Below are 12087 nucleotides of genomic sequence, written 5' to 3' on the forward strand. Positions count from 1 at the left end.
ATGTCCTCCGGTTCAATTCGACCGTCCGGCACGACAAAGCATAAACAATGGGGCGAATTTCCTGAATCCCCCTCCCCACCCCCACCCCGACCCTCTGTGCAACCCAGCCGTGTACGCGGGTTCACCACAGCAATCCGGTCAGCAGGCCGTACCCGGCGGGGTTGAAGTCGTGGGTACCTGCCCACGACCTTCCAAGATGTCCATCGCAGCATTGAAGAGGAGGCCAAGTACCTTCGATAGAGGGGGGGGGGGGGTGGGCTCTCGAGAGCTCCCTCTAGTGGAGGCCCTTCCACCAGCGATTCGCGGGGCTTGATGCGATCCCCTTAACGGGTGCAACGCAGCAGCGGCACAACGAGCCCAAACCGCGTTACCTCATGCGCAGGTTCCCTTGGCTGGGCTGGCCTTCGAAGACGGCGAGCAGGTCGTAGTCTTCCTCCAGGGCGAAGGAGAGGAAGACCAGCTGGATCCGGTTGGGCTCCTCCGTCTGTATGGTCCACGTGCAGTTGGCCCCGTTGGGGTATCCGTAGGGGTAGCCGGGGCTTTCCACCGTCCCGTTGCTGCCCTTCAGCAACCCTCCGCACAGTTCACCTGCACACGCAGCACGGCCACGGGGATGAACGCACGCACCGCGTTATGTCATCATCATAGAACGCCGGCTGTCATCGTTTTCCGGACGCTGCCGCACAATTGGAGTAGGCCTCGGCAAGGTAAGGTAAAAGGTCAAAAGCAACGAGCCTACCTTTACCCTACCTTTTACCCTTACCCCATACAAATTACCCGATTAAAGGGTAATTACTGGGGTACTGCTACACATGAAATAGGTTTAGAACAGGTAAATGCTAGGTAGAGCGCTTTATTCATCTATAGAATACTCTCGATGATTCCCATTTAAAATGGAGGCCACGGACTTCGCCACGGAGCTTTTAGCGAGCGGTAAACAGGCTAGTAGGTAAACAAGTTAGTTGGTAAACAAGGTAGTAGGTAAACAAGGTAGTAGGTAAACAAGGTAGTAGGTAAACAAGGTAGTAGGTAAACAAGGTAGTAGGTAAACAAGGTAGTAGGTAAACAGGGTAGTAAGTAAACAAGGCCGTAGGTAAACAAGGTAGTAGGTAAACAAGGCAGTAGGTAAACAAGGTAGTAGGTAAACAAGGTAGTAGGTAAACAAGGTAGTAGGTAAACAGGGTAGTAGGTAAACAAGGCAGTAGGTAAACAAGGTAGTAGGTAAACAAGGTAGTAGGTAAACAGGGTAGTAGGTAAACAAGGTAGTAGGTAAACAAGGTAGTAGGTAAACAAGGTAGTAGGTAAACAAGGTAGTAGGTAAACAGGGTAGTAGGTAAACAAGGCAGTAGGTAAACAAGGTAGTAGGTAAACAAGGTAGTAGGTAAACAGGGTAGTAAGTAAAGGTAGTAGGTAAACAAGGTAGTAGGTAAACAAGGTAGTAGGTAAACAATGTAGTAGGTAAACAGGGTAGTAGGTAAACAAGGTAGTAGGTAAACAAGGTAGTAGGTAAACAAGGTAGTAGGTAAACAGGGTAGTAGGTAAACAAGGTAGTAGGTAAACAAGGTAGTAGGTAAACAAGGTAGTAGGTAAACAGGGTAGTAGGCAAACAAGGTAGTAGGTAAACAAGGTAGTAGGTAAACAGGGTAGTCGGTAAACAGGGTAGTAGGTAAACAAGGTAGTAGGTAAACAGGGTAGTAGGTAAACAAGGTAGTAGGTAAACAAGGTAGTAGGTAAACAGGCTATTAGATAAACAAGGTAGTCGGTAAACAAGGTAGTAGGTAAACAAGGTAGTAGGTAAACAGGCTATTAGATAAACAAAGTAGTAGGTAAACAAGGTAGTAGGTAAACAAGGTAGTAGGTAAACAGGCTATTAGATAAACAAGGTAGTCGGTAAACAAGGTAGTAGGTAAACAAGGTAGTAGGTAAACAAGGTAGTAGGTAAACAAGGTAGTAGGTAAACAGGGTAGTAGGTAAACAAGGCAGTAGGTAAACAAGGTAGTAGGTAAACAGGGTAGTAGGTAAACAAGGTAGTAGGTAAACAAGGTAGTAGGTAAACAGGGCAGTAGGTAAACAAGGTAGTAGGTAAACAAGGTAGTAGGTAAACAGGGCAGTAGGTAAACAAGGTAGTAGGTAAACAAGGTAGTAGGTAAACAAGGTAGTAGGTAAACAAGGTAGTAGGTAAACAAGGTAGTAGGTAAACAGGGCAGTAGGTAAACAAGGTAGTAGGTAAACAGGGTAGTAGGTAAACAAGGTAGTAGGTAAACAAGGTAGTAGGTAAACAAGGTAGTAGGTAAACAAGGTAGTAGGTAAACAGGGTAGTAGGTAAACAAGGCAGTAGGTAAACAAGGTAGTAGGTAAACAGGGTAGTAGGTAAACAAGGCAGTAGGTAAACAAGGTAGTAGGTAAACAGGGTAGTAGGTAAACAAGGTAGTAGGTAAACAAGGTAGTAGGTAAACAGGGCAGTAGGTAAACAAGGTAGTAGGTAAACAAGGTAGTAGGTAAACAGGGCAGTAGGTAAACAAGGTAGTAGGTAAACAAGGTAGTAGGTAAACAAGGTAGTAGGTAAACAAGGTAGTAGGTAAACAGGGCAGTAGGTAAACAAGGTAGTAGGTAAACAGGGTAGTAGGTAAACAAGGTAGTAGGTAAACAAGGTAGTAGGTAAACAAGGTAGTAGGTAAACAAGGTAGTAGGTAAGCAAGGTAGTAGGTAAACAAGGTAGTAGTTAAACAAGGTAGTAGGTAAACAAGGTAGTAGGTAAACAAGGTAGTAGGCAAACAAGGTAGTAGGTAAACAGGCTAGTAAGTAAAAAAGGTGTTTACGATAAACAAGGTGTTTACCAGGTAATACTTCGCGCTACTTTTACCCTACCGGGTAATTCTTCCACGCTACCTTTACCCTACCCTTTACCTTACTCCTTGGCATGTTTACCCTTTACCCGGTAAAAAGGGGTAAATTACCTTACCTTGCCGAGACCTAAATTGGAGCGAAGAATACTGGCGTGGCAGGTTTCCGTACACAGAGCTGGGGGGAGCAATGTGAAGGAGGCAGCTCATTGCAAATACCACGTGTGCCACGTGTGGAACAGTGTACGTACATCGGTGTGTGTCGGTGTGCTGTGAGTGTGTGTGGGGAGCGGTAGTGTAGCGGTTAGCGCGCTGCGCTATGAACTCGGCGACCCGAGTTGGATTCCTGCTGCCGGCCAACACCGGTGGAGATTTTCTGAAACGGTCCTGGGTCTCCTCCTCGGTCCACTCAGCCTCAAATGAGTGCTCAGTGCGGTGTGTAAACATCGCCACTGGGGAGACAAAGGCGGTGGTGCTTGCCACCCACGAGAACCGTGGTTTCCCTCGGTAGCAATGTAAATGGAAAGTTTAAACAACAGATCTGGTTTGGAAAATATGATGAATCACGAATGCTCCTGAGTATGTTGTGATTTACACATGGGCGGAGTTGGCGGTGGAGGGGGGGCAATGCCGTCACCCCAAACTGGACACCTTTATTAATACATTTTCAGTAGTTTACAAATAATATTTAAAACATGAATTGTACATACCCGCGATTCCTAATGTGAGGGACAAAGCGAACCCCTGCCACCCCACACAAATATAGAAGTCAAACTCCACATATGGATTTACATTTTAAAAAACATTACCCACATGTGCACAGGCTGGAGACATTTCTTATGCGGATTAAAAACAAAGCTTCAAGTATTCATGCCTGTGGTTAGACTTAAGACTACCGTGAGATTTATAATTATAAATTAAATTAGGGCATCGCATTCATTCTCCCAAGTCTCACAGTCAGATTAATGCAACTTTTCTACCTCTGCCAATCCAAACCGAAGGAGTTCCGCTGAACCCTCGGTGCCTGATGTCCGTGCTATGGAAGGGCATCGCTAGAAAGCAGGCCAGCAAACAGTTACAGAGTATCTGGGAGATGAAATCAGAGGGCCCTCCTGCACGTGGCCCGGTGTCAATGCCTGCACCCAGAATGAGCCGTGATGGAAGGGCCGTATTCTCAGTCTACAGTTTGGCTCTGGCTCGGCCTCCACCAGCACGACAACGCTCAGGCTCAGTTTGCTTGACGCACGAGCGGCTCAGCCGTGGCTTGGCTCAGGCTCGGCTCCGTGCTAAGTCCCCCGAGCATGGCTGGGGCCGTGCGCGTTGCCTCTAAGCCGGACCACTTGAGAAAAGAGCCAATCCTGAACCGAGCCATGATAAATAATAATTATCACAGTAAACACACGCGTTGGATGCTGGGAACTCCTTAAGCTCCGCGATGTTGTGGCATGGAGGTTTGCGACGCTCGCTTTGCATTTATCGCAGACACACGCACCATTTACTATGACAACGCCTGGTTAAGGGTGATCAGGGGCAACGTGATCTGTAGTTATTCCAGCTGGTTTGAACACCGATATTATTTTGCCCTGCCATAGGCTCTACAGTGCAACAACTCCTCATACAGAACTAGCACTGCAGCACAAGGCCTTCTCTATGGCAGCAGTGCCATGCTTATGATGAACTATGCATTACCCATCATGCACTATTCAGCCAATCTGCTGGGATTCAAGGATTGCAGAAAAGCACCATCAAGGATTCCATGGAAGTCACTTCTGGAATCGTAGATAAGCGGATCACGGATAATAGGTGTTATATTATTTTTTAAAATCATGGTGGTATACACAGCTGTGCTTACCTTCAAACTAACGCCACAAAACCCCTCCATTCACGCCTGTCAATCAGTGCCTTGCCACGAGGTTTAAATTGGCAACGCTGAGCCGTGAGAGAAACCTTCCCCGCAACATTCATTCCACTCAAATAACACATTAAATATTCACCAGCAACATTTGTAATTTTTTCTTGGAATATTCAAACGTTTGTTAGCTTTGTCTAAGAATGAGACACATCAACGTTTGCTGTAATACGACTCAACAAATACAAAGATCTTCCTTCAAATGTCGAGCTCCACTTCCGTAAGCTGTCCGTCCAAAACAGGGGTCGGCAACCTGCATCTTCGGAGCCGCATGCGGCGCTTTAAAGACTACTTCGTGCCATTATTATTTATTCAGGAGCGACGTCTCGTATTCACATTGCATTGCTGCACCTCTTGAAATATTGAGTTCGTTTTTACCGAATTCGGAAAAAAGGCTCTTCTTGTTATTTTGGTTGCCGACCCCTGGGCTATCACAACCTGATCACTACATCCAAAATAGAGGGTTTTTTTTGGGATAGATCACGTAATTATAAATGTGTTGTTAAACGCGCCACCACCCGACACAGCCAATTAGTAAGGTTTGTCACGTGAACAAAAATACCAATTAGTTATTAGTGCAGCACATCGGTCGTGTGTTGGAGAGTAAACCCACTACAACATTTACAATTCGAGCACCGTGACGTTTAACCAGTAATTACAACAACCAGCATCATCAGGCGACAGCCAGAGTTGCGGAGAAATCCTCCTTCTGTTCCGGTCTGGATGATATTGGTCGCGAAAGGCTACGTGTTAAACTGATCACTGCAGCCTATCCCTCCTGCTAAACCCAACAGCGGTTTTCCCTGAAGCATGCATTTATGCGACTGAGTATACTTTTCACTTCGCCCTCTGGCAACCACCACCGTGCATGCATGAATGAGTCGCAGATTCCCATTGGGGTTGTGTGTTTGGGCCCAGCAAATTGACCCCACTCCACGAACCCACAGAGCCTGCGTATTATAAGAGCAGATTTGGCATCGCTGTGACCACGTCTAGGTGACTCCTCTTATCCGTGATGGATAGCGGATGATGGCAATAATTGACCTGTAGTTAACAAAATTTTCACAGACCGATGCGGGTCTGTGGATAATTCGGAGTCGTGTGTTATAAGAGTTACGGATATACAGTTGCAATAATGATTAGAAGACTCAGGGAGGCGATTACATCTATTTGAGTATTGCTGAAAGTAGAGCAAAGCACAACAACATAAACATATGCAACAGTTTCAAAGTTGTCTGACACCGATATCACGATAATCGCCATATCGGGAAAATTGATATTGTATCTTGAGAAATTATATCGCTGGAGCCCCTGTCTGTGGGCTATTAGCATTCATTGATTTTACAGAATTAAGCACCCTCCGCATATACCCCCTGCCTACACACTCATAAAAAAATCGTGTGACTATCGCTTAAGTGAATTCAAGAAATATTACCCAGCATAACCTGTTTATAATCATTACTATTGCTTTAATCATTCAAAGCCATGTATTAACCTACCGCTGGACGAAGGCCCACCTGTTCATGGGGTTTTTGTGTAAACCATACTTCACCATTCTCGTCATTACAGGTTGGCAAGGGGAGAGAGGACAAGGGGTGGCAAGGACCAGTTCAGAAATCACTCGGCGCTGACGTTAGCCGTGGCTGGGAATCTAACTTAAGTTTTACGGGGTTAGTGGCGCAGCACATCATTACTCCCTTTTCCTGCGTGCTGCAAGCCCACGTATTGCTGTAAACGTGTTCCTAATGCGTGTTTCAAGCCTACGTATTGCTGTAAACGTGTTCCTAATGAGCACAATGTATTTAGTACGTGGAGAGAAAAAAAAACTATTTCCAAGCAAATCTCTCCTTGGGGCGCAACTGCTGTCACCTTTGGAAATTAATCAGGTGCATTATCTTTAAAAAGACAAGCTTAAAAAAATAATCAATATTGACCTGATGGTCTTGGATGTGCGCGTGTTAGTTTGGCACTCTAATTAGCCTTCACGATAGAGTGCGATTGCCCACGGGAGCTCTGATGGAAATATTGTGATTTATCAAATCATGCAGACGTGCGCCTCCTAATATTGAACGCTTTTGCGAACTTAACAACCAATCAGTGTTTTGACAACAAAATCCATGAGTTTGAGGGACGATCATGAAAAAAAGGCTGGATGAATCTCACGTAGACAATGACCCACGTGTGTTTCTGATTATCCGCACGCACTTTCATGTATTCCATGGCAACTTAAAACCCTTTCAACGCAACGCAGCTCACAATGCATCTGACAGATTTAAATGACCTCAAATTTAATGCTGTTACATCTGGGGCACAAATTGCGGTCGCGTTTTCAAGTCGAGTGTTTTTTCTTGAGTGGTGCTCATCCTGAATGGTGGCCCAAGTCGGGGCGTGGGGGCGTGGGGGTCGGCGGGGGAGGGGGGCGGCGGAAAGGGGTGGGGCAGACTTCCACACAACGACCATTGCAAAAATCACATTCCCTATTTTGAATCAATCAGAATAATTTTTAATACTGGAGGAATTCGATGAACTACAAAGCTTTATTTTATTGACAGAGATGTTCAGTTAGGGGCGGGTCAGAAAATGACAACAACAAATAATTCAAAAACACGATAGGAGTGCAAAGTATAGGAAAGGTAAGCAAATCACTAAAAATAAGACTAAACTTATTTTTATTTTTGACTTAAAACTTTCGTGACTGCAGGAATATATATGCTTTGGTTCTTTCGGTAAAATCACGTAGATAGAAAAAATAATAAGTAAAAAATAAATTGGAGTTGTGATCAAAACTTCGTCGTTTTTTTTTATTTACTTTTATTTTTTTCTATCTACGTGACTTTACCGAAAGAACCAAATAATATGATTTTTATTTTACCAGCTAAAGCCCACTGAGCTATTAGCTTATTTTTCACAAGCAACCTGGTCGCAAATGATAGCTCAACGAAGTGGCTTAAACCAGGGGTGGGGAAGGTCCGGCCCGCGGGCCGTATAAGGCCCGCAAAATCATTTGGCCTGGCCCTGCCAAGGCAACGGCAGGCGGGACTCGAAATTCATTAAATCTAGGAGCAAACCTGGAAACGCAGTTGCGAGTAGCAACATCATCAATACCAACTAACATCACACGCCTCACCAAAGAGAAGCAGTTCCAGCCATCGCATTAGAGGTGAGTTAATTAAATGTTTTACCAAATATAACAGACTAATTTTTAAGTTGATAATTTGGTATAGCCCGCGAATGATGTTATATGAATATCCAAATGGCCCTTGGCAGACAAAAGGTTCCCCACCCGCTGGCTTAAACCATCAGCAGTAGCAGTCCACTACTGCACGTTAGTGTCATGAAAATAAACGTAAATTAATTTAATTTTCTTTTTTTAAACATCTGTTGCATAAAATTCCACGCATTCGCCCGTGGCAAAGCGTAATTACGTTGTGTATTGGGCTGCCAATTATGAAAAAGAGAAACCCGTGGAAAAAGAGAAACTAGACAAATTGAGTAAACTTAAAAAAACAAACCGTTCAACATCTCTCTCTGAAGGAGACAGAATAAGTAGAAGGAGAAAAAGGGCAGAGTATTGAGAGAATCTTACAGGGGCGTTGAAATAATTGGTAGCGGCAGGCAGTGGAGATGGAAGACGAAGACGAAGTAGAAGACGAAGAAGACGATTAAGAAGAAGCTCGAAGCACAAACAAAACACGCCGGAACGCCACGAGGAAATCTCATCAATGCTGTCCTAGCGTCACCACACCTGATGACTGTCACCAACTACACAGGGAACCGTGGCTCATCTCGTGAGATGCCCTGCAGCGCCACAATTCTGGGAAATGTGCAATAGAGGTTGGGCAGGAGACACGAAGAATAAGAGGAACTACACAGGCATCCAGAATCAAGTTTACGCCTCCCTCTTAATTAAGCCCTATCATGGCTTGCTTGGCAGCCTTCTAATCTTTGAGACCTGGTTGTTCCATCACCCCCCTGTCCTTAATCTGCATTTCTCGGATGCTGGACCATGCCTCGAGTTGATCTGACATCTAAGGCACACAGCGCTCTGTTTTATTTTATCGACATCACCCGTGGAACTGGTTGGCCCAAACCAAGCAAGAAATCAAGAGTCCATCTTATTGTGTGTTTTTTTTCTCTATCTTACATTGCCCTAATTGGTAACGTGCCTTCTGAATATAATGTCTGTGTTTTGCCCCTGCAAAAAGTGTTAATGTATTTTATTAAGAGTTCTACACTTAAAGTGCCTGTGCCATTTTTTTTAGATCGTCAAGCACCTAGAGGGGGAAACAACTTGTTGTGAAAGGTGCTAATTAAATATCTGTGCATGCATTGCTATATTTTGAGACGCGATTAAGAAGCGCACACCACTGTCAAGGGGTAGGGCCAGTAATGCATGCAGCACCTCAGAACACTCGGAGATGGTGACATTCTGGAAGATGAGAGCGCTGGGTTATGCGACCTTTGAAAATGAAGGAATCACAAGACTTACCCGAATCAATGGGAAACATCAGGCAGCATGGGGGAAAGTATTTTCTAAAGATTCGCAGAGACAGGTAACCCTAGCAAAGGTTGAGAAATCATTAAAACCGCTGAAACTTGGTCAGGCAAGCACGAGTGTGTAGTGCCACCGCTGGTACTGATGAAAGGAGGCAGATGCTGGATGGGGGTGCGTGGGGGGTTTTCAAAGATGCATGGGAACAAGGAACGGTTGCCGCGGGACCGGCAAAGGCTATTACCATTCCATTACACGGGGCAGAGAAGGCAGCCGGTACCTCTGGAGGAATATGTTAATTACGAAATCCAGGTCAGGTATTTATATCAATAATCTTACCGAATAGGATAAACAATCGGAGAAAGTATGCCCAAGGGAAAGAAAGTGTGGGATTACAGATGGGTAGGAGTCAGATTTTGTTTAACCATTGGGCAGCGATGATCTCCTATGTGGTAGGGGGGGGGGCTTTGTCAGTTTACCACCGAGCAGGAGGCTTTCGTGACCAATGTTATCCAAATAGAGGGGCGTTTCGTTGGGTTAGATCTCGTTAAACTATAAATGTGTCGTTAAACCCGCCACCACCCGACACGGCCGATTAGTAAGGCTTGTCACGTAAACACAATGTGCCAGTCACTCGTGCCAAGCAAAGCGGTGTGCTGGCGAGTAAACCCACCACGACTTTTACAATTCCAGCACCGTGACGTTTCGCTGGTAGTTACAACAAGCCTGTCGCCTGATGAGAACAATTCTGGCTGTCGCCTGATGATGCTGATTGTAATTACCAGCTCTGCAACACACAAGCGGTGTGCTGAAGTAGCAACTAATTGGCACGTTTTGTTTACGTGACAAACCTTACTAATTGGCTGTTGGGTGGTGGCGGGTTTAATGGCACATATTTACGTGATTTAACCCCCAAAAATACCTCTATTAGCAGACGTTGTGTTTGTAGACATTTGCAGATTGAATAAAATTATAATTGCAGGAACGCCTGTATATTTATTGTCTTGAGTTGAAACATTCGTAACAAGAAAGGGACAAATATTTCAGAACTTGAACCCTATGAGGTGATGAGGTGGACACCAAGAAGCTGGAACCAGTGAGGTGCCGGCATTGGGTCGGAGTTTCTGTCACCCGTGGTTCAGCATGGGCCTCGAGTCCGATGAGTGTTGATACCGGGGACCAATTACTCCAACAAGAAAATCCAGCACGTACCTTTCTTGAATTCGAATTAAAATAAAAAAGATAATTGAAAAAAAAAACAATTTGGCTGCCATGCAAGAGTCATTTATCTGTAGCACAGCATGTGGGAAAGTGTGCCCACACAAGTATCTGGATACAGAGGTCACTCGAAGTAATCTCCCAAAGACGTCCGCGATGTTGCCCTTCCCCTGCGGGCCGTTCGGTAACACACGAGGGCGGCGTTGCGCTCCTCTGCAAACATTCCAAACGAATGCTTTGTTCCATGACACGATGTCAATAGCACAAGGACTCAAATACTCGTGGGGGGGGGAAGACAATAATAATAATAAAATAACATTCATCACGATACTCGGATTTATTTAATTTATTATAAGAAACACGAGAATGGTTTTAGGTAAGGCTGGCTTTTTAGCGTGAGTGTTTTTTCCCCCCCACCCATTCTGCGTTCAATGTCACACTTGACTATGCGCCCGCTAAAGGCAGGGATAGAAACCTCAGGAAGCACAATTGATCGTTTCCACCGGAGAGACCCGGGCTAGGATGATGTAGTGTTTGTTAGCTAAGACCTTGGTTTAGGCATTGCAGCTTCCAGGTAAAAAAAAAACCACAAACACAATGGAACTGGTATTGGCCAAACATTCAAATGCTGAGGATCCTGCAATAGGAGGAGGAGCCTCCTCCTATTGCAGGATCCTCTTGAAACATAATCTTGAGATTAAATTGAGGCTTTCATGGGAAAAACAAACTCACCAAACAGAGTAATAGTCGTAGTAGGAAGGTAGTGAAGGCTAGCCACCTGGGAGGTACGGAGGATGGGCTCTCTTAAAACCCAGTGGATTAACGCGGTTTTCGGGGCGAGGCCGCAACACCTTTCAGCAGAAAGCCGGCAGCACGTCGCAGGACGCGAATGGGGACTTTACTTGCAGAGTAGTGTGGAACGTACTGGGGGGAGTTCGCTCGAATGTCTTCGAGGGGGATGTTTGTACGGGCATGGCACTATTTGATAGGCTACGGAAAGCACTTTGTAAAACCACACGGTATCCACTTTAGTGTTAGGAGAAGGGAAGTGTTTGCAGCAGTAATGATAACAACAACAATAATATGCGTCGAGGGGTCAGGGAGTTCATCGTTTAATGAACCGACTGGAAAATGGCCACACTCAGGGAGACGCTCGGAACACCTTTGGCAGGACAGCGTTACCGACCCGGGACCTCACGATGGCAGCGTTGCAATCAAGAGAGAGGTTGGCCATGTTATTGGGACGGGGCGCTTTGACGTGGGCGGAGATCTGTGAATGACGGAAGGTGGCGAGTTGAGAGCACCGCCGTTTGAGTGGCAGGCAGAGGTCGCCGGCCGATGGGGAAATTCCCGCGGCATCAGCGACGCCCACGGGTAGCGACTTTGCAAGGGCGGCGGCGGCATCTGGCAGGGACGAGGGTGAGTGACGGTGGAGTTCTGCGCTGCAATTTGAACCTCATGGCGGGACCCCGGGGTCCCATAAGCCCCCGGCTCTCGCATAAACTGCGTTGCGACGTCATTTTATGTTTGTTGGAGGCGAACGATACGGCAATCTATTCCTCTCGACGAGCTCTACACGACGCGCTACTCAAAGTTTAAAAGTTTTGTTTCTTCTGCGCATTCGT

At 45.7% G+C, this 12087-nt stretch overlaps 1 protein-coding gene across 4 annotated transcripts in view; it reads right to left on the reverse strand.

Moving 5' to 3' along the window:
• Nucleotides 1-12087, reverse strand: part of LOC144944586 (CUB and sushi domain-containing protein 1-like) — a 785462-nt gene that overhangs the window by 564685 nt on the left and 208690 nt on the right. For all 4 annotated transcript variants that reach the window (XM_078872870.1, XM_078872887.1, XM_078872877.1 and 1 more), the window contains exon 2: nucleotides 372-588. In XM_078872870.1, coding sequence (XP_078728996.1) covers nucleotides 372-588 — 217 coding nt within the window. The remainder of the gene's footprint in view (nucleotides 1-371; nucleotides 589-12087) is intronic.

The sequence above is a fragment of the Lampetra fluviatilis genome, chromosome 2, assembly GCF_964198595.1.
Source record: "Lampetra fluviatilis chromosome 2, kcLamFluv1.1, whole genome shotgun sequence".
NCBI lineage: Eukaryota > Metazoa > Chordata > Hyperoartia > Petromyzontiformes > Petromyzontidae > Lampetra > Lampetra fluviatilis.